The sequence below is a fragment of the Epinephelus lanceolatus genome, chromosome 3, assembly GCF_041903045.1.
Source record: "Epinephelus lanceolatus isolate andai-2023 chromosome 3, ASM4190304v1, whole genome shotgun sequence".
In the NCBI taxonomy this organism is placed as follows: Eukaryota; Metazoa; Chordata; class Actinopteri; order Perciformes; family Serranidae; genus Epinephelus; species Epinephelus lanceolatus.
Window position 1 is genome coordinate 46,815,415 of NC_135736.1, and position 27,813 is coordinate 46,843,227.

At 40.9% G+C, this 27,813-nt stretch overlaps 2 protein-coding genes across 2 annotated transcripts in view; one reads left to right on the forward strand and one right to left on the reverse strand.

The window, feature by feature from the left end:
* The window catches only part of nup133 (nucleoporin 133), a 23,533-nt gene extending 6,719 nt beyond the window's left edge, over positions 1 to 16,814 (reverse strand). The window contains exons 1-19 of the mRNA XM_033625309.2: positions 16,545 to 16,814; positions 14,829 to 14,944; positions 14,621 to 14,724; positions 13,896 to 14,129; positions 13,528 to 13,698; positions 12,137 to 12,292; positions 10,983 to 11,053; positions 9,601 to 9,748; positions 9,318 to 9,468; positions 8,855 to 9,009; positions 8,522 to 8,613; positions 8,167 to 8,330; positions 7,786 to 7,880; positions 7,032 to 7,256; positions 6,823 to 6,945; positions 6,597 to 6,696; positions 5,831 to 6,094; positions 4,802 to 4,935; positions 1,536 to 1,694 (exon numbers count right to left, since the gene is read on the reverse strand). Of these exons, the coding sequence (XP_033481200.2) occupies positions 1,536 to 1,694; positions 4,802 to 4,935; positions 5,831 to 6,094; positions 6,597 to 6,696; positions 6,823 to 6,945; positions 7,032 to 7,256; positions 7,786 to 7,880; positions 8,167 to 8,330; positions 8,522 to 8,613; positions 8,855 to 9,009; positions 9,318 to 9,468; positions 9,601 to 9,748; positions 10,983 to 11,053; positions 12,137 to 12,292; positions 13,528 to 13,698; positions 13,896 to 14,129; positions 14,621 to 14,724; positions 14,829 to 14,944; positions 16,545 to 16,672 (2,790 nt within the window). The 5' untranslated portion in view covers positions 16,673 to 16,814. The remainder of the gene's footprint in view (positions 1 to 1,535; positions 1,695 to 4,801; positions 4,936 to 5,830; positions 6,095 to 6,596; positions 6,697 to 6,822; positions 6,946 to 7,031; positions 7,257 to 7,785; positions 7,881 to 8,166; positions 8,331 to 8,521; positions 8,614 to 8,854; positions 9,010 to 9,317; positions 9,469 to 9,600; positions 9,749 to 10,982; positions 11,054 to 12,136; positions 12,293 to 13,527; positions 13,699 to 13,895; positions 14,130 to 14,620; positions 14,725 to 14,828; positions 14,945 to 16,544) is intronic.
* A 921-nt stretch (positions 16,815 to 17,735) lies between these two features.
* Positions 17,736 to 26,978, forward strand: taf5l (TAF5-like RNA polymerase II, p300/CBP-associated factor (PCAF)-associated factor). Its single transcript, XM_033624995.2, has 5 exons — positions 17,736 to 17,919; positions 20,615 to 20,756; positions 20,934 to 21,038; positions 21,165 to 21,925; positions 23,278 to 26,978. Exons 2-5 carry the CDS (start codon positions 20,618 to 20,620, stop codon positions 24,073 to 24,075), a joined length of 1,803 nt encoding a protein of 600 aa, XP_033480886.1. The 5' UTR covers positions 17,736 to 17,919; positions 20,615 to 20,617; the 3' UTR covers positions 24,076 to 26,978.
* The last annotated feature ends 835 nt before the right edge of the window (positions 26,979 to 27,813 follow it).

Sequence of the window (27,813 nt, forward strand, 5' to 3'; positions counted from 1 at the left end):
AGAGTCAAAGTGAACAAATTTAGCATCTAAAGCAGACCTTTTCTTTAAGATGTTACAAAGAACGAGATGATTAAACACCTTTGAAGGGTAAATTAAAATATATCAGCTTATTAATTTTCTTTCTTCTGCCATTTGTTAAACAATAGATTTGAAAATTTGCACTTAAACACGTTTTTTAAAGTATGTTCTTGTTGTTTTATCAGAAGTTGTCTGTTTTATTTTAGATGTTTGATGTAGAGCTGTGTCTTCTTATTACGTATAGTGCAGAGGTATGAATGAGACAATTGTTTTGCACGACACAAAAATAAAAACAACTTTTAAAGCTCCTTTAAAGCTAAAGAAGGCACAGCAAATAAAGTAAAAAGTCAAAACCAAAGTCAGACTGCGTTTAAAACCAGAAACGAAACTTCCGCTTGCTTTATGTGTGTGTGTTTGTGTGTGTGTATGTGTGTGTTAGTATGTGTGTGCTTGTTGACTGCAAGCAGGAAGGAAGCTGTGCAAAATGTGTGTGTGTGTGTTTAATGCAGAGGCAGTATCATTGCTGCTGGCTGTGGTGAGCATCAATGTGTGTAAAGCTGCTGAAACAGGAAGGAAACTGTGCGTGTGCGTGTGTGTGTGTGTTTCCTCTGTTCTACACTGAAAAGGCTGCAGACTGAGACAGAAGGGAAGGAAAGATCATAACTGTGTGTGTTCTGTATATCTGTAAGTGGTAAAATTAGAAGGAAGGAAGTAGTGTGTGTGTGTGTGTGTGTGTGTGTGTGTGCTACATTCACTATAGTAAACAGGAGGGAGACTGGGAGGAAGGAGGGAACGGAAACAGAGGAAAGGAAGGGAAATAAAGAGCAGAACGACAGAAGAGAGAAAAGTAAAGGGGAGAAATAAAGATAGGATAAAAAGAAGAACAAAGAAACAATGATAACAGGGAAGGAAGGAAGAAAGGAAGGAAGGAAGGAAGGAAGGAAGGAAGGAAGGAAAGAGATGAGGAAGGTAGAAACAAAAGGAAAGGTAGAGAGAAGAGAGGTAGGATAGATGAGGGAAGAAGAGAACAAAAGGGGGAAACATAGGAAGGAAGAAACAAGTAAAAGGGAGGTGAGAAGGAAGGAAGGAAGGAAGGAAGGAATAATGATAAGAGGAAATTGTTTAATGTGTATTTGTTTTATCTTCACTGGGGGAGCTGAGGAGGCAGTATAGAGAAGGAAGGAAACAAAGAGGAAACAAATGGTAAAAAGGAATGGAGGAGAAGAGATAGGGTGCTAGGAAGGAAGGAGGAGAAAGAGGAAAGGGAGGAAAGAAGGAAGAGAAGGTCAAGTGATGAAGGAATGAAGAAACAAATATAAACGAAGAAATGAAGGATAATGAGAGTAAAGAAGCCACTTGAAGCCCTCGGTCACTGAGAAAGTGTAAAAGAGGAAGTAAGAGTCTGGTCGTCCCACAGAGGATGTGGTTGTGGTTTCGTTCTGAAGTGTTAAACAAGCTTTGTGTGTCACTGTGTGTGTGTGTGTGTGTGTGTGTGTGTGTATGTGTGTGTGCCGTACACTGCGGTAGTCGTGGACGTGGATGTGGTGCAGCCAGCTCAGGTGCTGGTGGGACTGCAGGAAGCTGGCCAGATGCTGGTGCTGAGCGGCCGGCTGGGAGAGCAGCTTCCCCCTCTTCCCCTTCTCCATGTACCAGCGGAACAGGAAGTCAGCAAAGTTCTGCAACAGGAAGTGACACGTGGGACAAAGAGGAAGCTGGTTTAGTGGCTGCACAAGAACACTCTGACGTGTGAAATGAAAGTAAAACTGCGACTTCACACATCAGCAGCAGTGGAAGAAGTGTTCAGATCCTTTACTTGATAATTTACTACTCAGAGGCCCAGTCCACACGAACACAGGTGTTTTTGAAAACAGGATTTTTCCCTCCCAAAACAAATCCTGCCAACATGCATTGTTATAAATAAATAATCTATCCAAATGAAAATGCAAAAACACAAATGTAGCGCAGAAACAAAAAGAAAAGCAGAAGAAAAGAGGAAGGATAGATGGAGGGAGGAAGGGAACAAAAGGGGGGAAACAAACAGGAAGGAAGAAACATGTAAAAGAGAAGTGAGAAGGAAGGAAGGAAGGAAGGAAGGAAGGAAGGAAGGAAGGAAGAAAAGAAGGGAGGTAGGATGGATGGAGGGAGGAAGGGAACAAAAGGAGGAGAAAAACACAGGAAGGACGAAACAAGTAAAAGGAAAGTGAGAATGAATTAAGGAAGGAAGGAAGGAAGGAAGGAAGGAAGGGAAAAACAAAAGGAAAGGCAGAGGAGAGGTAGGATGGATGGAGGGAAGAATGGAACAAAAGGAGGGGACAGAATGACGAAGAGAATGAAGAAACAAGTAAAAGGGAGGTGAGAATGAAGGAATGAAGGACGGAAGGATGGAAGGAAGGAAAGACGGAAGGCATGTCAAGAGCATGACAAAGGCAGCCATGTAACCTCCACGCTAAAGCCACGCAAAGAAGAAAAACATGTTGTCCAATCAGCAGCCTGATAAAAAAATCCATTACTCAAAAGCTACTTGCAGGTTGCATCACATCCATTCCTCAAGACAGTGGAAGAGAAACTTTACATTATGTCTAATAATCAGTCCTGCACAGATTCGATCACTGGCGATTGGCGCACAATGCATGCCGGTTAGTTTTGTGTCCGACTTCATCCCGACTTGCTCTGACGTATTAAAAAAATGAACGGTGATAAAACCACAAGAGCGAAGCGGCCGCAGTTTTTAGAGCCAGGCGCTGCAGTTGCTCTGCACCGCCTGGCTCTCACCTGATCTAACAGCTGATTGGTTCAGATGTCGACTCAACAATATGACGTTTTAGATAAACTACTCATTTTTGTTGAATTTTAGAGATTAAGATTGCATTTAAGTTTAAGTTAAGTTTAAGTTTATTTACTTTATTAATCCCCTGAGGGGAAATTCAATGTTTTCACTCTTGCTTGTCAATTACACACAGGTCTGAAAGACACACACATGCACAAACAGGACCTATACATGCACAAAGTGGAGAGATCTTTGTCTGATCTGAAGGTTTATTCTGTGAACAGAAAACATGTTGTGTGACTGATGGTGAAGTTTAGTTGTCAGAAACTGAATACATTCATCATAAACTATACAGAGTCTGCTGTACTATATTAATATTGGACGGTTTAATTATTGAAGTATTTAGCAACACAGTGGTCAGTGGGATGTGAGGATTCTTAAAATAAAGTGTACAGATGTGAAGCCCTGACTGTATCTGACTGAACCTTAATGAAAGCTGTTGTCTTGTATAAAATATGAACCTTATAGTCAAACACAGTTTATTCAGCATGTGTAGTTGAGGGGGCAGGTCAAACTGATATGATGCTGATTTACAGGAGAATTCATATCAAATGGAGGATAAACCATGAATATAAACTACAGATCACCTGTAAAGCATTTTAATAAATTTATCTATCATAATTAAAACAACCGGAGACTGAAAACAAACTGATATATGGGTCTGATCACTTTCTTAATGAATTGACATCATTCCAGACAGGATGTGAGTGTGTTTGTGACTTCCTGAACGGACTGGAGGATGCTGGAAACTGTCTGACTTCACTGCAGCTTTCTGTCACCGCCCCCCGCTGCAGCCGCCTGCTCTCGTCTACTTTCCAGGCGAGGCGCAGTTCATCTCGAACGAGCCTAATGTAACAGACCTATTAGCGAGGTTAGAGCCAGCATTACTTTGGACACTTCTGCCACTGTATTACGGCTTTATAATGGCTGATCAATAACAGAAATCAATGCGGTGATTAACGTTAGCTGGTGATGTATCATGTGCAGACCTCCTGTCTGTCTCTGTAAGCTGAAACCATTTCCCTCAGTGGAAACGAAGCTTTTATTTACTTTAATTTCACAGATAAGAAACAATAAATTGTGAAGACAATAAAGCCTCCACAAAAATAGTATTTTAAGTCTTGTGTGTGATTTATCCTGGCTTCATATGAACAGAGGAAATCTCTGCTTGTCGCTAGGCTAATTTATACAATGTAAAATGCCATAGACTTGTGCTAATAACGTTAGCATGATGTATGTGTTTGGAAAATGTGTTTAGTATAAGACAGTTGTTTTGTCAGTGAACTTTGTGAGTTGTAATGGAGCCGAATTGTGTGCCGTTACCTTTGTTAAATGTTGCTGTTGTCCCTGGTTTTATATGAGAGGAGGAAAAGACTGTCGGCCACTAGGCTAATTTATGCCATGTAAAATGCCATAGGCTTGTGCTAATAATGTTAGCATGTTGTAATTGTGGGGAAAATGTGTCCAGATAAAGACAAGTGTTTGTCTGTGAATGCTGCGAGTTATAGTGAAGCTGATTTGTGTACTTGCGTTTGAAATTGTCTCTATTAAGCCATGTTTAATGTGTGTTCATTGTGTGTTTTGAATTAACTGAACATTACAGCACTTAACACAGTCCTCCACCACCGACTAGTGTTTTGGAGGTGCTGCAGAGTGACACAGACACACCGACGCAGAACTAAAAATGCTCACAACGGCGTAGGCTACGTGCACAGGGTCTACACACAACCATAAATCCCCTTTAAGACGTAGGAGAATTTTCTCAACACACAAGGGATCGCTTCATCCTTCAGTTCTTCACAAACATTCAACACCAACACATCTGGAGATACATGGTTTTCATTGGACAGGAAGGGGATGAAGATTTGTCCAGTTAGATGCAGCGTGTCCAGTGTTTAACATGCTAACAAGCTCTTTCTAAAAGTGGACCCTTAGTGTTTCTGGTTCTTTGTGTACCTGGTCTGCGAACTTGGTCATGTAGTGCTGCAGGCGGCTCTGGTTGTCGGTCTGCTCACACATCTGAACCAGGATGTCGAAGTCACAGAACTTCTCGGCCAGCGCTGCCACCCACTGGTGCTGACCCAGCTCCACTGAAACACACAACAACAACAACTTCACAGTAACAACAGCAACTCAAACCTACTGAAATATATATATATTCACTGGGTAGAAAAGTCCTCCATTAGACACTGAGGAAGCTTAAACTTGAGTTTATGTTTAACATGAACGTCCACCAGCTTCGTTAGAGGAGAGACTGTTCACCATAGTTTAAAGATTTAATGATTATTAGTTTCCTTAACTCAATTTTAAACTGTTTTTCAACTTAAATAAAATAATCAAAGAGCTCATTAGAGTTGATGAGTTTGTTGAGGGTAGATTGTTCCTTTAATATCACTAGAATATACTCAATTTATTCTCCTGCAGCAACTTTAACTCATTTAGATTCTGATAACTTTTTTAATTCATTTTTTTACTTTTCACAAGCTGATGTTACTTGCGGCTGTTGAAGCAGACTTGACCGATACATGAGCTGAGATGATGACAAATAATTTTTGCTGATCACATATTATATCTGTATATATGCTGACGGATAAGTATCATAAAAAAAATGCAGAATGGAAACTGAGTTAAGTTTTATTAGTAGATGAAATAAGTCAGTTTTTGGTTTATCGAAAATCCAGAATTTTTAACATATTTCTTATTTGGTATATTGTCGAATTTGAGTTGTTGCTTATGGTCTATACTGATATTAATCTACCTCCCAGTGATATATTTGCCGTTGGTGTTTTAGAAACATGTATTTCTCACCTGTAAAATGTCCATGTGAGCCAAACTACTATCTAAATTTATAGGATCATTTACAAAAAGCTGCTCTTGTATATTTAAGTTAAAACCAAATATCTGTCAAGATATATTATCATTACATTTATGTTGTCTATGATCAGAATCTTATTGTATTATGACTCTGTTTAATCGTTCACTTACACAGCGGGGCCAACAGCTCGGAGCGGCGCTGGCTGTACTCCATCTCCAGGCTGTTGTAACGCTCCTGTTGGGACCCTGGCGGCCTCTGCTGCTGCAGGGAGGTCAGCTGGGCCACATAGCCGCCCAGATAGATGTCCAACAGCGCCACCAGCTGCTCACAGAGGGCGCTGCGCAGCTCTGAGTCAGCATGCGGGTACACCGAGCGCAGGATGATCTCATGCTGGCGGGAGAGGACGGTGCGAACACCGCCAACACCGCCTGATGCTGAAAGTGTGAAGATCGGGAGGAAGAAAAACAGTTATTAAGTTATTTTATTCTAACAGTCTTCACTTTCCTACAGCTCTGCAGAAATAAGGCAAAGATCAACTGGACATTTTAGAATAAACACCAAGCCAGGCCGCTGTTGTCTGCAACCACTGTTTTTTAATTCACTTGACCTAGATTTTTAAAAAATGGCAGCCCACAAAATTACACCGTACAGATGAGTGAGTGCAGGTGTTCCTCTGTTTGGTCGCCAATGAGAGGATTCAGAAAGTGTTGCTTTGAAAATGATGTCTAAGCAGTTGCTGCGTTGCTACAAGGATGAGCTGAGACTGCCTACACTGAGGGGGTGCTACCCAAAATAGAGAAAGGGATCTGGTACCAAAAGTGAGAACCATGCAGTGGAAACGAGGCAAAAATAAAACCATGCTTTACATCTAATATCTATGCAGACTGTCTGATGATTCAGAGCTTAAACAAACACGTCTCTAGGAATTTGACTTACCTGTCCATGGAATATATTCGGGCTCTGCTGCAGCGTTTTCAGAAGCTCTGTACATGAAGGCCTTTGTCTCTCTGTACTGACCAGCAGCCTGCAGCATGTCCTGAACACACAGAGTACAAGTGGGAACATTTTATTCACCTAATTACCAGAATGTTATAAACCAGAGGTGGGTTTTATATGTTCAGGTCAGTGCTGCTGTTGTGACTCTTTGGTGATGAATGTGTACCTTGATGATGTTGTTGACCGAGAGAACCACTTCCGCCCACTGCACAGAGTCAACCGGGTTGTCCTTCAGACTCCGCTCCTCCTCGTCCAGCAGACAATCAAACACTGAGGAGATCTGAGACACCTGCGGAAGCACCAGAAACAAAACATTTAATTCAGCCTCTCCACACACACATTTATCATCACAGAACAACGCAGTCAGACTCAAACCTCTCTGAAAAAGACGTCAGCAGCGGTGAGGCTGGGCGGCACGGCAGTGCTGTTCCTCTGCAGCGCAATGCCAATGGCCCGGTTCACCAGCTCGCTGTGTTTGGTGTGGTGGTTCTTCAGCGCCATCGCAGCCTGAAGCTTCTCGGCGTGTTCGCACAGCAGAAGGCGTGTCGCCATGGGAGATGAACGCACCGTCACCTGGCTGAGTCGGTCCAGCAGACCCACCTGACAGAAGAAAATATTTAATCTACTTTTCTGTTCTTTCTAAATCCAGCCTATCTGTGTCTTCGATCTTTATTATCTATTTTTCTCTTATATACTCAGTGTCCACTTTTGTAGGTACGATACAATCTAATGCAACCCAGAACAACTGTTCGGCCATAAAGTCTACTTTTATGACATATGTTTATTATATGTTTTAGCATCTCATATCAGGCCCAACTTTGCTGGATCATTACATATTGGTATGGAATTTATCTGCAGAGGCTCTAGTTGCAAGAGACCAAACTTTTCTATGGCTGTCAGTTCTTGAGGCACGATGAAGGCCAAAATGTGGCCTGCAACAGACGGTAAAGCTTCTTGTTTTTACCAGAGACGATCTGCAGAAATGCTTTTGCTACGTCCATCACCAGCCAGTTAGCAGCAGTGATATATTCTTTTCTTTTAAAGCCACTTCACATGATCCTCTGCATCATTTTTTAAACAAATGTAAGATGTTCCAGCTGCATTTGTGTATGTGTGTGTCTGTGTGTACCTGGAGCAGGAAGTCCATGAAGCAGCCATGGGCCTTCATCTTGTCCTCCAGCTGGTGGAGGATGATGAGGGAGGTGAGAGGGAAGCCGGCACTCTCTGGAATAACAGAAACAGAGGTGTTTTTAGGAAATAAACACAGAACTAGAATTACTGCGTCACGGTTGTATGCCTCCGGGAACCAGGTAAGTTGCAGTTTACACCCATGTCTGTGAAAACATGGATGCTTCACACACACACACACCTTCCCCCCGACAGCACAGAAGATCTATACAATCATCACAGTTTCAAGGTGAATACCCAAGATTAATGTCACTAATTCAGTATCTGACCAAACGTCTGCCCTTCTGTTCCCAAGATATTCTCTCCCCGTTCCCCTCCTCACCGTCAGGGACAGACTCGGCCCAACGGGGGTCAGACGCCGGGTAATCGTCCACCAGGTCCAGGTTGATTCTAGTCACCATGCCGTCCAGCTCGGCTCCCTCCTCCCCATCACTGTCGGCGGGGAAGAGCTCGTCTGTGACCATTTGAGCGCCCACCAAATCGTTACTGACGAAGGAAAGATAATTATTTTTTATTTACAGTATTACAGGGACTAAATCCTGGTATTCTGAATCCTAAAAGAAGCAGATTCAGTCTAAAAATGATGAATTACAGACTTTAAAAACAATTTTTGTTCAATAATACATTTTCAAAACCATCAATAAAGATTTTGTTTTGTGAGTTATTTATTGACGTACCGACAGAACTGCAGGAAAGCCGCCTTCAGCAGTTTGGTTTTGTCCTCCTGAGCTACGGGCTCTGCTCTGGTTGGAGTCTCCATGGCTGAAACCTTTGACACAGAATCAAAATTGGAAATGCATTCAAATCAAGTCAAAGTCAAATGCATAACTACATGGTTGAGCAGCATTTTTCTTTACTTCTTTCTAACTGGATTTCCTTTGTGTAAATAGTTATGAGATGAAAATGTCAGACTAGAGTCTGGTGGAAGTAATTATCAGCTGCCTGCAGATGTTACATAAATTAAATTCTTCTTGCTCTTTCATGCTACAGTCTTTTCTCTAGAGTTTTACCTCTGGAGCTGCAGCCAACGAGGAGCACAGCGAGTCCTCCATGGTCTCCGGCAGGATGGAGGCACTCTCCCGGGCCACCACTGCCACCAAGCCACTGTTCTGGGAGAAAAACACGGGCAGGTTGGCACAGCAGCCTCCTCCACGTACACCATCACCTGGACGGTCGGACAGAGAGGGCGACATCATCATTATGTAATGCAGGGACGTTTTCTGTTTGATCATCATGTGGTTGGTAATTATCAGGTCTTTCCATCATGGGTCCATTTGGATTTATTTTTGTCATAGCTCCTCATTTGTTTTTGTTTTTTAAATGTTTGTTTCTATATTCTGGTTGTCATAACCTCTCAAGGACATTTTAAGTCTTATAAACTATAGTCACTCTGCCTTAAATAAAATAAAAAATGCTTGTTGATCTGATGCCAGAGTGCATTTTCCTTTAGAGAGCTGAGTTCTCTTTTCTCACCAGGTGAGTTAAAGCAGATTTTCTCATCAGGTAGTCCTCCTCTGCTGGTTCCTGTAGAGCAAGCAAACACCAGCTCCTCGTTATAAAGGAAGGCAGTGGAGCCGGGGGAGCGTGGCAACACCAGCCACGTAGACTGTAGGGCCTCCTCACTCTGAGGAAACAAGACATTGAGGAAAAGTGTGTGAAAAATTAAATGTACATCATCTAAAACAAAGGGAGAAAGGGAAACATGGAAAACAGTAGACCTATACAGATTAGGATCAGTATCAGCATCAGGACTGACCTGGAACGGAGGGTTGTACTTGGTGACTTCCACAGTGAACTGGTCGGAGATGGCAGCCCCAGTGTCCTGCAGGGTGACCAGGCAGAAGTAAGCCAGGCAGGGCGTGTCCGACGGGTGCCAGGCTGCAGCCAGAACCACCAGGCCGGCTCTGAAAACAACAACAGCACAGACTCTTGCTCATCTCCACCTCAGATATACTCGGTAATTATTTGAATTCATTTGAACAAAGTGCTTAATGTCAGTGCCCAGAAATCCTATAAGATGGTGTCAGAAAAAGAAAAACTGCAAAGGTTCCCTGTGATATCTGTAGAGTCTTTCAATAAAAAGTTTCAAAGGGCGGACGAGGAATAGAAAACAATTTGAGATCCATCAAAAACAAGTAAATAAGTAAATAAGTAAATAAATAAGTTCAAATAAACAAATAACGAAAAAGAATATGCCAGCTAAAAAGACATATTAATAAAAATAAATAAATACAAAATAATCCTAATTACAAAATTAAAAAAAGAAAATAAAATTAATTGAAATAATAATAATACTAAATAAATAAATAAATAAAAGACAGTTCGATTATTAGCCAGGCTAAAAAGGTAGGTCTTGAGTCTGCTTTTAAAAACCTCAACACTCTCTGCACAAACGTGAACCATAGTTATGAAATGATGCCTCACCAAACCAATGTCCACGTCATCCAAGGTTTCTTTGAGTGCGGTGACCCATTTATTTTCACATGTGCTAAACTCACACAGGTAAAATATTGTATGTTCATCTCAGGTAGGTTTCCACTTAACTGTTTTAACAATTTTAGTTTCCACGCTACAAACTCTTCATACTACCACACGTCATGTTCGAAAAAACATTTGCTCACCCTGTCACACACCTGATGCTTATCAGCAGCACCTCAACTATATCACTTGTGTTACCTGCTCCAGTGCACCACCCCGTGTACAAACAGCAAAACTGCATCTATTTACATGCATTCTACAAAGGATGTTATTGTAGCAGAGGTGAGGAGCGTAAAAACATGGCTTCATGTTGTTCTTTTGTTCACCAGGATCTTCTCTGTACTGACTATATGTGATTATAAATTGTTAGACTCAAGCATCCAGTTGTCTCCTTGCATTAAAGTTTAAAAAAAATAGTGTATTTCCTATTGAATGACCTTTATTTAAAAGGTTATACATCACATTCAGTTAGAGTTGATTAATAATAATAATAATAATAATAATAATTAATAAAGACATTGCTCAAGTTGATGGATTCTAAAATTTTGAATCCAAAATTTCAGCCTAAAATACGACAAAGACCTTTTATTTTGAATTGTAAAACAAACATGAAGTCATGCTTGTTTATATAAACACACACAGACAGATGAAAACACTCACTGGCTGAGTTTCATATCCAGGTACGTCACATTCGCTCCCTCCTTCAGCTCCTCGTAGTTGCTCTCTGACCCCTGGTGGCAGAGACATCTTTAATGTATGACCATGAGAGACATTCCCAGTATTCAAACATTTAATGTTACAGAAAGAATCTGATCAACGTGGAACAATATGGCCGCCTATTTCCAACATAAATTATGGAAGTTAAGAATATAACTGAGAATTTGATTTAATAAAAACAGCTTTGAGTTACAGTTTCTGTATCATTTACCTCCTGTTAGAATATAAAATACTTTCACCAACACTGTTTCTCAGTGTGATGGGCCACCAGTGGTCATGAGGTGTACTCGAGTACAAACTTCAGGTACTTGTACTTTACTTAAGTCATCCCTTTTCATGCTACTTTATTGTACTTTTTTCTCCAATACATTATCTAACACCTTCAGTTACTTTAAAAATCAAGATTACACATATATAAACATAAGAGGAAAGTTTAAAATGATGAAGCACAGATGAAAACTAAGCTACCAAACAGGATATTAGATTTGAGCTTACACGAAACAAAGTCATTTAATCGATTAGTTGAATAGTCAGCAACTGTTTTGAAACACCTGATGGTTTCATATAGAGATCTTTAAAAAACTTCTCTGTATGGGAAAAAAAAAGTACCATGACTACTCTGAAATAACATTTGAGAAATACTTCACAGTTAAAACATGTCAGCATTGTTGTGGATGTACAAAATAAAGTCAATCAAAACTACATAATTAATCCATACAATTGCAGCCAGCTGTGGACATGTATATAAAGTTCAATAAAACAGCCAGGAAAATAAAAATATGTACATTTTCCAGCTTGAATAATTCAATTATAAACATGGAATCAGTGCTGTGAGGGTCGACACACGCAGAGCTAAAACCCCAAACGGAGCTACAACTTAGATCTAAATAAGAAAACACACTGCTTTTACTTTTGATACCTTTACGTGATCCCGAAGACACTTACTTGAACTTTACTTGAGACAGTATTTCTACAGTGTGGTATTAGTACTTTTACTTAAGTAAAGATTATGAATACTTTCTCCACCACTGTGTGACATGGAGTCAGACTGATACACAGTGTTATGTGTATATGATTGTGTGTATCCTCGTACTGACCCAGATGGCATCAGCAATGCTCTCGGTCAGAGCTCTCTGGGTGTCCCAGCTGAGGATCTGGTGCTCCCAGCTGTCGTCCACCTCCCATTTACTCAGACTGGAGCTGGTCAGCGTGTAGAGGCAGTTGGCTCCGCCCACCCACAGCACACTGTGGAGCTGCAGCCGGAAAACAGAAACAAGAGTGAGGCTGGAGGCGTTCACCATCTAACACAAGTCAACCTGCAGCAACAATACCTGTACCTCAGACTTGATACTGTATCTGTAGCTATATGTCACTGTTCATACATAACTTTGAGCCTTGTCGTTACCTGTTCATATTTTATGTATATTTTGGATTTGCATAATATTGATATTTTATATTCGTAGTCTTTCCTATTTTGTGCTGCAACTGTTGCTCAGGATAAATAAAGTTCTGCTTTATACACTATTCATCATCATGCACCTGTGCTACTACTACCCTTTAAACAATTTCTGAATTTGCTCCAAAACTAATGACTCATTTCTCTCTGCCACCGAACTGTAAACCAAATTTCTTTTAAATTCATCACGTTTTTGTGAAAGCAAATCAATAAACTAACGAGACCCAAACATAACATCTGTGGTGGAGGTGATTAAATACATTTACTACAAATAAAAAGGTACCCAAACCTTACTTGAGTGTTTTCTTTTCCTGTCACGTTATACTTCTACTCCACAACATGTATCTGACAGCTTTAGTTATTCAGAAACTTACGATTTTTCTGTAAAAAAAAAATAATATGAAGAGTTTATAAAAATAAAATAATAAAATCTGTTTTAAAAACGATCATTAGTTAATAGCTCAAAATGAGCTCCGCCTCAAGCAACAACAACAAAATCCTACTTTTACATGAATGCATGAGTCAGAATCATCTAATGAGATCATGTAACAGTACAACAGTCACAGGGGACATTTTTCTGCACCAGTACTTTAACTTTGTTGGTAAAAAACCCTGCAGATTCGGTTACTAAAGAATTGTGACCAAGATACTTTGCAGGACATTTTATGGTTTAAAATATTGGGTTACATACACCTGTAAACATTGTAGAGCTTTGTCAGATGTAATATAAGTTACATTTGTACACCTGATTTATGGAGGACTGTTGAATCCTTCAACAAAGCTAACAAAGAGCTTCTGTGGCAGGGTGTGTAAATCTGGGTGGCTTTCGAAGTCAGCAGCCATGGCACTACTTGTTAGCTTCACGTTATAGCTGCTTCAAGTATGAGTCAATAGTTTTTGGATACTTACTGGGTTTCAGAATTTAGTTTTATAGGTATAGACTGATGCTGATGCTTCCACTGACAGCCCAACACCAGCTAACATCCGCTGTACTGTTATATCTTTACAGTAGAATCTGTTAGCATGACTCACTGTGTCGTTGGCGGGTGGGGAGAGGATGCCGAACAGACTGGAGACACGGCGTCCGATGCCGGAGAGCATGCCCTGACCCTGCTGCAGGGCTCGGTACTGCAGTTTCCCCGAGGGATCTGCACTCGCTCTCAACAGCCGATTCTTCTCTGAGGACAAGACGAAGCTTCCACCCTGACAGGGGAGAGAAAAGTCAGAAATAAAAACAGCAGCAAGAGATGATCTGTGTGATTACAGATGAAGGCTGAAAGTCTCTTTGTTTGGTTTGCTTGAGCTCCCAGCGATTAATAAAAATTAGAGTAGTTGTATCAGAGTCAGGTTAGCAGTTTCAGATGCAAAGGCATAAAATAAATCAGATTTATTGGACTTACATTGACAGCAATTACAAAGTTGCAGAGGTCTCCCAGGTCCATGTCAGTCTCTGTGTAGTTGCCCTCCTGGGCCAGGCTGGGCCACAGGCGAGCCGTTCCCTCCGCAGCCACCACCAGGACAGAGATGGACTGAACTCCAGCTGTCTCTAGAGGAGCGGTGGACGACATGGCCACAAGATCGGCAGTGTAGTTATACTCACTGCTGGGCAGCTGCAGCTCCTTACACACTGACAGCTGCAGGAAAAACACAAAGAGAGTTGGTGGACTTGAATTATGAATCAGTGAGTGTTTCCTCTACGACTGCAAGTAACTGTGTGACCCAGACAAATCTGTGAGCTCATGATTTATTGACTCCGGGAGGTGCGACTGGTCCCCCTCTGCTTTGGACAGATGTTTGAGATGATCACCGTGAAGAGGTGAGAAACAGGGAAAATTCTTGATTAATTGAAGTCATAGGCAACAAAACATCTGTATGCTCAGTACTTCCCAAATACACACTTTTTTATCAGAGAACCTGGTCGCCTATGACTTAAATTCATCAACAATCTTCTCTTTTTTTTTGATTCTTTGTTCATGATGGAGGCATGCAAGAAAGACAAAGTTCAAGACTGTAGTCAGAGCATTCTTTGCTAAACTTTCTCATTGGACAGTTAAATCTCTGGACAGGAAAGTTGGTCTTTGTTTTGTTACTTTGCAAGTTTCAGTTTTTGGATCTTGAGCTGTACCTTGGCCACAGCAGTCTGACAGATCTTCCAGATGATCAGTCTCTCTCCGCAAACCATCCAGGCCCAGCCGCTCTCATTCACCTTCACTGAGATCTGGTCATCAGCTACAGGAACCAACACACACAACACATACAACTGTTAAATGGAAGAAGTGGAACAGGATACGGTACTTGCAACAAACCATGACAGACAGAAAAGTTTTCTTTACTGTCAGCCATCGTCAGTGCCTCCATCACTTTGACAGGAAGCGATGAGCCGAAGGTTTGCACATCATAGTTGATTGAATCTGCAGCTGTGTGGCTCTGCACTCTGGTGGGTGTTGACCTGATGGACAGAGAATTAAATGAAGTAAAAATGGAAGGGTTACTGTTGGTTGAACAAATGTTTTATTACAAGAATACAAACTTGAAACCATCTTTTTTTTTAAATGTGAGCATGTGTAAAAAGTCTCCTCTTCAAAAACTAAAATAAAGGTGAGATTCTCCATCCAGTCACATTTTTTTTTGATATCTTAAATAAGCAAATGTACACAGTATGATAACGGTCAACTTGAAACTGGTACATCACGACAACCCTAATATTAGGTGTAGAGTCTTTCAATAGAAAACGTTACATTTCAGGCTCTGAGGGGTGAATGGAGTGAACTTTTCAGACACGTTTTCTGGGCAACAACAATAAACCAATGTCATGTGGATACCACCCAACATGTTCCACCCACTCAAACACCGTTGCAGACCAAGTACCCCCCCTCATGGCAACAGTATTCCCCAATGGCAGTGGCACCCCAACAGAAAAAGCAGCATGCCACACTAGAAAACCTGTTTAGAAATGGCCTGTGGAGCATGACAAAAAGCTCAAGGCATCGACCTGGCTTTTAAATGTCCCAGGTCCCAATCTGCTCAAGGATTCTTGTGATGTGCCAGTACCCCAGATGTACCCCTAATCCAAGATGGGGCCTCCTTGGATTGGACTTGGCTCTGACCTATCGAGGCATGGACACAGGATCTCTGGGAGTGTCCTGCAGTGTCTGCACCAGTGTGTTGGTGGCAGATCCATTTAGCCCGGTGGGTTGTGAGGTGGGTTAATGGCACGTGCCACAGATGCTCATTCAGATTGGGATCTGGGGAATTTGGAGGCCAGGTTGACACTTTGAGGTCTTTGTCACATTCCTTTGGCCATTCCTGAGCGATGATTGTAGTGTGGCATGGTACATGTTCTGCAATGGTGTTTGAGTGGGTGGAACATGTCGGGTGGTATCCACATGAATGCCAGAACCAAAGGTTTCCCAGCAGAACAATGCATTGGAACAACATAATCAAAGTTATTCACTTCACCTGTCAGTGGTTTTAATATTTTGGCTGATCGGTGTATGTTCACTGTGCTGAGTGTGTAAGTGTTTAAACATGTACAAACATGTGCATTGTGCTACATTACACTGTATGAACTAGTATGTAAAACCACGTTTAAAACTAAAACCATGAAACGTTGAAACATAAAATATTTAAAGGATCACAGTAGTTCACACTTAATTTCCTGTTAATCGCATAGTTTCAGCTGTACTCTTATTAACTGTTCATTACTTTAACAAAATATACAATTTTATACTCTTACCATGTCTTGTTGAGTGACTAAGACTGTCATTTAAATGTAGAGGAGTTAAAAGTACAACAGTGATAAATGTAGTGGAGTAGAAGAAGGAAGCAGCATGAAAAGAAGAGAAAGAAATAGATTTGTACTTAAATTAAGTTCAGTGCTGCTAATTATATCCCCTATAATGATTTAAACCTTCACGAAGCGGGAATTTATTACAGCATTGTTGTATTAAATGATATTCGTTTGATCTAGATGTACCTAATAAACTGGCAGCATAGTGTATTTTGCACAAACAACAGGTAAAACGCTACCGGTCAGCGTTTTCACTCACCTCGCCGACAGAGGCGTCCTCCGCGGGGAGAACAGCAGGCTGGTGGCCGCACCGGAGACGCTCTTCCTCCCGGTGTTCCTGCCCTGCTGCCGCCGGCCGGAGCTCGGAGCACCGCGGGGGCTGAACATACCTGCTGTAGAACCCGGTACTGCTCAACAGTCGAGGAATATATTAAGTTTTAACCGAGAAAAGAAAACGAACACCCCAAACTTCTCCGTCAAATCTTCTCCAAACAGCGCGCGGTGCAGTCGCTTGAAATATACGTCATCACCGGGTTAACGGAAAGTCCCGCCCTCCGCACAAAACGACACTTTTTTAAAAAAGATGCGAAGGCATAAAATAAATCAGATTTATTGGACTTAAATTGACAGCAACTCATTTTAAAATATTTTTTAATGACATTTAACGATGAAAAACTAATTATCTTGACAAAATAATAATAATAATAATAATAATAATGATGATGAATTTTAGTTATTAAAAAGACATACTAGAAGTTTATAAAATATATATTTTTTAGTGCTGCTAAGTACAGCTGACACAATTTAATCGATTGACAGAAAATTATTGTAAACTACTTTGATTTTTAAAAAATATTTTATGTATAAACATTTCACACTTTTAGTTTAACGTGGAGACTGAGAGATTTGCTGCTTTTCCTTCTAATAATGTTTATAGTTGAAATGCTGATAATTGTACACATGTACATACTTCTTATGTTCATTCTTATTCTCGTTTTTATTCAATTAATGAATTTATTGCAGCAAACATTGTAGCATAATACACATTTTATTTTATTGTATTTTATCACCTTGTAATTTGCTTATTTAAAACACTGAAAAATGCAAATAGGCGGAAAATCTGAGCTTTATTTAATTATTTTTAAAGAAGAGACTTTTTACACATGCTTACATTAAAAAAAAATATGGTTTCAAGATATTTTTGGTATATTGTCATAAATTCTAGTTTTTATTTTTTTCATCGACAGCCGAACGACAGAAATCACTACGAACTACTCCTAAAAGTTTAGATTTAATTAAAATGACCTGCTGTTTGGTGAATTAAGGCTCCTGGCGCTTGTTTACCGTAATTTTTAAATGAAGTTTGATTTAGTTGAATTAGCCGCGCACGTAGAGACCAATCCAGATGTAAGTAGTGGATCGTCGATGTAATGAGGACAAACCAGGATGACGAGTAGATTAACGATAGCTGATGGAGGATTGTTACAGTCTGTGAAGATGACCGGGGGCGGAAAACCCACGATGGAGCGGCAACGACATCCAGCAGCGTAGTTTGAACCGAGGACCGAGTTGCGTTAAAACCTCACCATCTTATACAAAGTAACTGAGCACGGAGAAGAACAGCACGATATGCAGTGAGTATCGATTTCCAATCGGTTGTGCTTCGGAATCGGATCAATCCCGCTAAAAGTTTGGAGCCGCCAGGCCCGCTGCTACTAGCGCTAAGTTAGCATCCTCCTGTAATGTGGACTGCAGGCGGGTTTTAGACCGGATTAACGCGCTCATAATGCCTCGTTTCAGGCTTCCACAACCCTTTCAGCCTAACTCGCATATTTAGACTGTCAACAAGGGTGTAATAAATGTTTAACGCCTTAGTAAACACACTAGCTCGCCTCTTTGCTAGCTAATTAGCTATAGGGAAGATGCTGTGCTCAGGAGGGTCAATATTGTCATGGAGATGATTAATCGGATTTAAGACACTGTAAAAGGACATGCACTCCGTGTTTTGCATATTTTGTTTTAGCTTTTAAACATATACAAAGCACACAGTCATAAATTGACAGTGAACAAACACCAACTCTACATTACGAAGGTTACAAAAATAAATTAATAGACAGTAAAATGAATTAAATGCAAATAAAAATGTAATTATTGAATACCACACTACGAAAATGGGAGTTGGGGGCTTGAGAGATAGGGTAGTCTTGTCTACAACTGCATGGTCTCTTGCAATATTAGTGTGGTGAAAATAGACAGACCATGCAGACAGTCATTAAGTCATATGGGATGGGAAATTTTCCATATAAATAATTAAAGGTCGCCATACTTTATAGATGGAGTGAATCTTATTATTTAGAGAGTAAGTTATTTTCTGTAGAGGTGTGCAACAGTTCACTTCTGAGAGCCAATGATGGGAGATCTGACTCATTGCAATACTATTTTTACCAATAGCCAGTAGGGTTTTTGTAAGCTTAGTGGGATGGCTATGTCTGATATTAGAATTGAAGAGGCTGCCCAAAAAGCATACTTCCAGATCCACTGGGAAAGTGACTTCATGGATTTGTGGATAGGGCATCACAGATCCCCTGCCGAGAGCCTTGTAGTGTACTACACTGCCAGGTGGAATGAAGCAAAGTGCTCTCAGCTAGACCACATCTAAGGAAAGGGGTGAGAAATTGGGCTTGAACCTGTGAAGCTTGGAAGGGGTGAGATAAGTCTGACGAAGAAAATTGAACTGAATGAATCCATATCTTGAGTTTGGAAAACACAATTTTAAATGGTTTGCTGTCTCTGGTGATGTTTGTGTTTGACAGACTGAGTGTGAGAGGGATGTGCAGGTGTGTGACAGTGGTGGAAGAAGTACACAGATCTTTTTTTTACTTAAGTAAAAGTAGTAATACCAAGAAGGGATGCACGATATTAGATTTTTTGACGATACACCGCTATTTAACAGCTCTTTTAGCCAATAACAAGTGTCGATACATCCATTTTCCCCCACCTACTTTAAGTGATCATCAACTGTTATCATATTATGCATGTATACTCTTATCGTGATGGCCCACCTGTAGATGGTGGTGATGGTTCCTCTCCTCAGTCAGTTTGAGCTCTTGAGCTCCAGGAGGCACTATAGAGTCCCTCTGGCAACTAAAAATGTATATAAGAAATCCCTCATCCCAGATGCCATCAATATTCTTAACTCAACAAAGTGACGGATGAGCAGACCCATACCGAATCCGTGCCCGCAGATTTTGGGATTGTAGATGCTGCTTGTAGAACTCATAATGTTGTCACTGTCTCCTCCACCTCCTTGTGCATTAAAATCAAAGTCAATGGTGTAAAGAGAGGAAATATCAAAAATAAGATTTACTGTCCTCTCTGCTCCATATATTGAACCCTCCATCTTAATGGCCATGTGTCCATGCCTACAAATGTTGAATTTTTTCCTTGAAGAAGTCATGATTAAATAAAATTTCTGTTTCAAAGCTTTAACTAAATCTACAAAGTAGTTCCTTTAGCCTGTTTGAGGTAATTTAAGGTTTTATTGGTCAATGGACTGCACTTACATAGCACTTTTCTAGTCTTTCGACCACGCAAAGTGCTTTTACACTACATGTTACATTCACCCATTTACACACACAGCCACACACTGGTGGCCGAGGCTACCATACATGGTGCCACCTGCTACTCAGTAACCATTCACATGCACTCACGTGCCGATGGAACAGTCATTGGGAGCAATTTGGGGTTCAGTATCTTGCCCAAGGATATTTCGACATGCAGACTGGAAGAGTCTGGGATTGAACTGCTGATCTACTGATTAGTGGATGACCCACTCTACCTCTGAGCCACAGTCGCCCCGTTTTCAAAAACAAATATTATAAATGAATATTGTCTATCACATTACGAGGAAAAAAAATACATAAATTCTGCAGATTTTCATTTTGGATCACAGCTGAAAACAATTACAGAATCCATTGTTTCCGTTTGGACCTGTCGATAAGTTGTAAAGCACTGACAGACACTGACATGAACTGATTAAATGTGTTATTTTTTAATGACCTTACCTGAATGTTTAACTAACTGCTTGTCTATTTTTTATTATGTTTGTGACCTGTGTTCGGTGGGCCAAAGACAAATGTCCACCCTGGTGGACAATAAAGATCTGTTCAGCTCTGTCCAGTAACAATAGTATTTTTAATCAATACTCACCTCAATACTCAAGTAAAGTACAAGTACCTCAAAACTGTAGTTATGTACAATACTTGAGTAAATGTACTAAGTTACATTCCACCACTGGTCTGGTGATGCTTTTTTTTGTTTCATTTTCAGGTCATGAAGCGTGTTCGCACTGAGCAGATCCAGTATACCGTGGCTCAGTACCTGAAGCGGAGGCAGTATGTGGACACTGATGGCTCCCTGAAAGGAGCCAAGCTCTTCCAGTCAGCAGAGGAGATGGCGGCCAGCCTCACAGGTGAGCCAGCTGCGAAGACGAAAATGATGGTGGCATTTGTCTCTCATGCCACATTTATTTGACAGCTACAATCACTATGATTTTACATACAGCACATATGATCAGTTTATATATATTTTATCTACACTTGGGGATGATAGTATTAATACTTTCTCTTCTACCTCTTTATCTGAGCAGTACAGACTGAGTCGGGGTGTGCCAACATCGTCTCTGCTGCGCCCTGTCAATCTGACCCACAGCAGTACGAGACTCAGTACTCCAGGCTGCGCTCCTTTCTGTCAGGTATCACATCCACACTCTTGCTGCACATTCTGCAGTACGTTGTTTTAGCAATCATACTTTTGGATGCTGTGTGACCTTGTTTTAAACTACAAAACCCTCAGAGACCTTTTATCTCCCTTAAATCAGAAACAGAAATATCCTGGGCGAAGGAGGTGAGCAGCATCCTCTACCCGCTCTTCGTCTACCTCCACCTAGACATGGTGCACTGTGGCCTGAAGGGGGCAGTAGATGGTTTTTACAGCCGTTTCCACAGTGCCTTTCTTCAGGACAGCGAGCAGCGCGCCATCATAGAGCAGCTCCGCCATGTTCTCACCACTCAGGACGTTGCAGCCAACCCCAAGCTGAGTGCTTTCCTGGAGCACAAGTACGTGGTGCACCTGACCGAGCCGGCCTACAGCTACCTGCTGCGCTACCTGCAGAGTGAGGACAACAGCGCCCTCTGCAGGGCCTTTAGCACACACCTGCAGGTGGAGGTCACTGCCTCGAGACGCACAGACTACCAGCTATATGGAGCTGTTGGCGGGGTGACCACAGCCCCAAACTCCACCTCCTCCTGGGCAGGAGTGGATGGGGCAGAGGGTGGGGAGGGGGTGGAGGTCCCTGCAGGGATTCCACAAAGTGAGGCGGCCCTGGATGCTCTGCAGGACTGCATCAAGAAAGTCCGCGAGGGCCCCCCCACGCTCACCACTGTGTGTTTCTACGCCTTCCACCACACGGAGCAGATGTTAAACACCGCAGAGGTCTCGGCTGACAGCCGGCTGCTGGCCGCCGGTTTCGACAGCTCCACGGTGAAACTGTGGAGCCTCCGAGCCAGAAAGCTGAAGGCCAAACCGCATCAGGCTGACGTGTCGCTCATCCACCTGGCCTGTGACGTACTGGAGGAGGAAGTGAGTAAACTGATGGGGTTGGGCTGCAACCAATGATTATTATTAGATCTTTATCTGTTTTTTAACTATCACAAAATGTAAATTAATATTCATCACAAGTTTGCAGGGCCTGGAGCGTTGTCTTCAAATCTCCAGTTTACTGGTCCAGAGTATCTGTTCAAAACTAAAGATATTAAATTGACGGTGATGTAACACAGCAAAAAGCAGCAAATCATCCACACAGGCCTGACTGACAGAATGTTTTAAATTTTCATTGCTACTGTAAAATTACTGGAGATTACATTAATAAATTAGGTGAATAACTGTTTCAACACACTTGATTGTAGGTGCGGTTCATTATTTTTTTTAGTTATTTGTTCATTCTAGGGTTTTAATTATTTAAATTTTGAGAATAAAGCGATATCATAACTCTGCCCTTTTAGTTTGATCATTAGCAATGTGACCATTAAATATATGAGATTTTAAATAAAGAGACACAGAAATCATCCTTGGTTTTTATGCAATTAGTCGATCACTTAATTCATTTTAAGTAAATTAGTCTGCAACAATTTTGATATTTGATTAACTGCTTCGAGTCATCATTTATGAAAAATGCCAAAATTCTCTGGTTTCAGCTTTTTCAGTCCAAATATTTCATTTTATTTTATTTTATTTATCTATTTATTTTTTAACCTGATTTTTTTGGCATTTTGGACATTTGGTTGAAAAAATAACACTTCAGGATGTATTTTTTGCTCTCTAGGAAACTTTGTTGTTTCTGATATTTAATTAGCAAATCAATAAATTTAGAAAATAATAAACAGATTGATTGATAATAAATAGAATTGATAGTTGCAATCTTACATTTATGTTTTTAATTAATTAATTTTTGATTTCAATGTCCATCTTTTGGCCCATCTCACATAGGATTACAAGACATTTTTATTTTACAACCTCTGGTCTTGCATATACAAAACAAAACAGGTGGAAAAAGAAAGAAACATAAACAAACAAAAAACAACAACATCCCAAATGAATTGTTCACAAAAGGAGCTAATAAATATCTACAGATTATCTGCATAAAGAGCTTTTTTTTCTCTTGTCCTAGACTTTCTCCAGATAACTGGTGGTGGTAAAACATATATGTTTTAAATGTGAGCAGATGTCTCAGTATTTGTGCATCTTCCATATTCACCAATCTATTATCTACTATTTATATATTTTTATCTGTAACTAAAATCTGTAATTGATTAAATTGACTCCTTTTGTTTTCTCACATAATTTGGATCCCTCAGACTTTTTCAAAAGACAAACAATTACCTACTTTAGACATAAAAGACGAGTAATGTCTGGTGTCATTTGTTCCTCCTCAGGTGGATGAAGAGGACAGCTGCGGCAGTGAGATAAAGACACTGCGAGGTCACAGCGGCCCCGTGTTTCGAACCGCCTTCCTGACAGACAGCTCCGGCCTGCTCTCCTGCTCTGAGGACACAACCATCCGCTACTGGGACCTGGGTAGCTTCACCAACACGGCACTCTACCAGGGCCACGTCTACCCAGTGTGGGATGTGGACGTCAGCCCCTGCAGCCTTTACTTCGCCAGCGGCTCCCATGACCGGACTGCTCGCCTCTGGACGTTCTCCCGCACCTACCCGCTGCGACTTTACGCCGGACACCTTTCTGATGTTGACTGTGTCAAATTCCACCCAAACTCCAACTACCTGGCTACCGGCTCCACAGACAAGACTGTCCGGCTGTGGAGCACCCAGCAGGGGGCGTCTGTTCGCCTCTTCACTGGCCACCGTGGCCCCGTGCTGTCACTCGCTTTCTCACCTAATGGGAAGTACTTGGCGTCCGCCGGCGAGGATCAAAGGGTGAAGCTGTGGGACTTGGCATCAGGGACGTTATTCAAAGACCTGCGGGGACACACGGACAGCATCACCAGCCTGTCTTTCAGCCCGGACAGCAGCCTCGTGGCGTCGTCGTCTATAGACAACTCAGTTCGGGTGTGGGACATTCGGAACTCCCACGGCGGGACGCCAGCTGACGGCTCATCTAGCGAACTGGTGGGAATGTACACTGGAAACACCAGCAATGTGCTGAACGTCCAGTTCATGGCCTGCAACCTGCTGCTGGTGACGGGAACTGCACAGGAGAAAGCAGAACAGTAGCCACAGCTGTCTTTTTTGTTTTTCGTTGCTGATGTTTCAGAGAAAAGCTTGAATTTCTCCAGATGTTTGTTTGAAGGTGTGGTCACCAGATGTGTTCTCTGAGTCATCCAATGATGAGAGGTTAAACGCCACCACCTGCACAGGGTGCTTTTTGTCCACATTAGTTCTTTGCATAGAAACGAAGCAAGGTCAGATACCTTTATTTGTAATCCACAAGTCTCATCCTTCCAAAACTGCCTTAGATATTCATCTATAGATAAATTATAATTTGTCTGGGTGGAATTTTGTAATTATGAGAGTGTCCTCAAGAGATGTCAGTATTAAATATCTCTCAGTGTAAAGTCCTGGGTCCCTTGCTGTCATGCACAAGTTTTAAGATCTATAAAAGCAGCGTATTAAATGTGACTGTTGGAAAAATATTGTTCCAGTTGAATTAAAATAAAAATAAAAAATAGTTTTACTCAAATAGGAGATGAAACTGTTTATATTCTGAACTCAGAGAATACTGAAACAAAAGTTACATGGTTTTGTTGCACCAATAAGTATTACGGTAAAAACTCTCAATGGTGCACAGAACATATTCCACTAATGTTCCTGTTTACATGCAGCTGTGCACACTTGGATTAACGTGCCCTAACAGCTGGAGGCGCGTCTCATTTTGCTTCTTTGCATCAAAATAGGATTTTTTTCAAAGTTTCCTACCAGTGGTGGACTTGTTTGACCACACGAATACAGCCTCCCTCTTTCATTCCTTTAACCAGCTTCTTGGAAAAGTCGCTGTTGTGATATTTGTGTAAAAACCTGTTCATATCCCAGTCTTTCATGATGTTTAAAAGCAGGTGTGTTTCTCCTTCTGACCAGAAATGTGGGCTTTTCTTTTGGGCATGCATCTCTACCGACAGCCTTCAATCTACTGGTATTAATCATGAAATGGCAAATGTGGAAAAAGGCTTACTTCTAAATATCCAAACAGAATATGCTCTTTACATGACCAGCATCAAATACAGAATATTTTTTGGAATAACAGTGGAATACTAATGTGCACGTAAACATATTCAATATGATTTTGAATGACTGCTAGAACAGAACCAGGAAGTTCTGGTTTCACTTTAGCTCTCTATTAAAGTGAAACTTTTGTATTCTCCAACCTGGACTCCATTTTCCAATGTTTTTGTGGCCAAGTGGCTAATGGCAACAACTATTTTCCAAACTGGTCCAGTACTGAAATAGGGCGCGCTGCAGCCAGCAGTTGAAATGGAAACACCTGGGGAATTTGGCACTGTCAGTGTACGTCCACCAGAAAGCGCTTGTTTTTGCCACTGACGGGTTCAGATTGTTCTGTAAGTGTTGACAACATTATGGAAAAGACCCCTCAAGAAATGAAAGTTTTTCTGTACCTTTCGTTGGTCTGTTATTGTGACAAAGTCTCACTCAAGGAGAAGTCCCGAGAGAGGTGACTTGTCAGAGGAAAAACAATGGTGGAAACATTAGTGAGATTCAGAGAGAGGAGTGCAGGGAAGAGTTTGTTGTGTTGGAGAACAGAAAGTGTTATCTGAAAGATTTTCAGTGTCGTGGCTGAATATTTAGCTGATTCAACAATGTGGAAAAGATTTCAGATAGGGATGCACGATGTTAGATTTTTCACCGATATCCGATATGCCACTTTTTTCCACTTAATTTTACGGATTATCAAGTCTCTTCTGTAGTGGAATTAACATCATATAATGTATGCTAACTCTTACCGTGACGGCCCATCAGTAGATAAGACATGAAATACAATACTTTTCAATGTATGCTTTATTCATTCATTGTGCAAATTAAGAAAAAACTTGTTAGCTGATCTGATGGTTCATTTTAAAGCCGATTTTAGTCGATACCGATGACATACAGATATTATAGTGCATCCCTAATTTCAGAACAAGACTTCTCCTTGAGCGAGACTTTGTTACATACAATAACAAACAGACCGGATTAAGCGAACAATAAAGAAAAAGGTTTAATTTCTCTGCAGGGTCTTTTCCTAAATTTACACTTAAAATAATATTCTGAGCTTGTCAGTGGTAAAAATGTCAACGTTTCACAGCTGCTGTCTGCAGCACTCTGGACCAGTTTGTTGTCTCCGTTGGTCACTTAGACACAAAACAGAGAAGACCTGGGGTCCAGGTTGAAAACTACCAAAGTTACACTTTAAGGTTAAGTAACCAGTCCTAGCTCTGGATTTATCTGACTCTGGGTAAGGTGGCAAAGAAGAATATTTCCAAAAATGTGGGATTATTCTTTTAAAGTTGTCCTCATGTTTTCCCTGCCTGAACCCCCATGCAACTCTAAATCAGCTCTCTGTTGTTAGAAACATTTAAATCTGGAGGAAGCAAACTTTCAGAAATGAAGAAACGGAGTTCAGAGGCTGTATTTTGAGATTTCAAAGGGTCTCTGAGGTCGAATATGAACGCTAATGAGTGATAATGTGAACTTTAAAGCACCAGAACAGGTGGTGGTTGTTTCTTCTCTCTTGGTTTGTCTCTGACCCGCTGTAGGTTTTGAGTAGCCTTGTTGCACTTGAGCCTTGTTGAGGACATTTCTAGGAATCAAAGGCTGTATTTGTCACACTATTCTGCAGGTGGCATGAACTGTGCAATGTTAAGAAAGTGTAAATACTTTGTATTTTTGTAATATTTCGGCTGCCAAGAGTCGCTTCCAGGTTGTGCTTGACGAGGGCTAAAAAGAAAAATACTTATAGAGACTGATTTCATATGTCTGGAATAAGTTTTAATGCATTCAGTGTTTTTTTTATAGTCGTTTTGAATATTTCTTTGATAAATTCAGCCTGGAAGTCGTCCTTTATGTTTGTCGGTAAACTTGTGTTCCCTCCTGTAGCCCAAAAATAAATAACAGAATTTATTTGAGCTAATGTTTCGCTCAGCTTCTTTACTTTTGTTTTGTCACTTGTTTCGTGCAGGTGAGGGTCTGTTTTGTTATGCCAAGCCTTGTTTTGTGATTCAGCTTCATATGCATATTAAACACCCCGATACTGATGTCGTTAAACCTGATGCACCGGACTGCATCTTCAAACAGGCCTGGGCAGACAGCAAAACTCTGCATGTGGCTCAGCTGGTTATAAAAATAAATTAATCCTTTTGAGTTCGTTTGACAAACTAAATTCCACATGATTAAAATGATCAGAGAGGACTGCCAACCTTTAAATAAATACTTAATGTCATCACCTGCTGGAGAGATGATGTTTGAGCAGGATGTGGAACATGTGGACAGACGGGAGGGAACAGCTGAAAGAGATCATGTATGACAAAACAAACAAACACTGCAAAGTTATGCTCCACGCAAGAATCAAACAAGCAATCCTTTGCCTGTAATTTTCCATTAAAGGTTTCTGTTATTGATTCTACCTGTACTGATATAACTGGGGTGGACAAAATGATAGAAACACCTGTCAGTGTAACACAATACAATTCAACATCCTAAAAGTGATTGTACAGTTACACGTCTCTAAAACTGTCAACAAAAACTGAACATTATAAACGTTGTGATAGTCGAAACTTTGCAGAGATGGAAGAAGTATTCAGATCCTTACTAAAGTATAAGTACCACACTGTGAAAATACTCCACTACAAGTTAAAAGTCCCGCATTAGCTTAGTTTATTTTGGTAATTTTTCAACGTATACAACTCACTATATGTATATCATATCCATCCATTTTCATACGCTTATCCAGGGCGAGGTCAG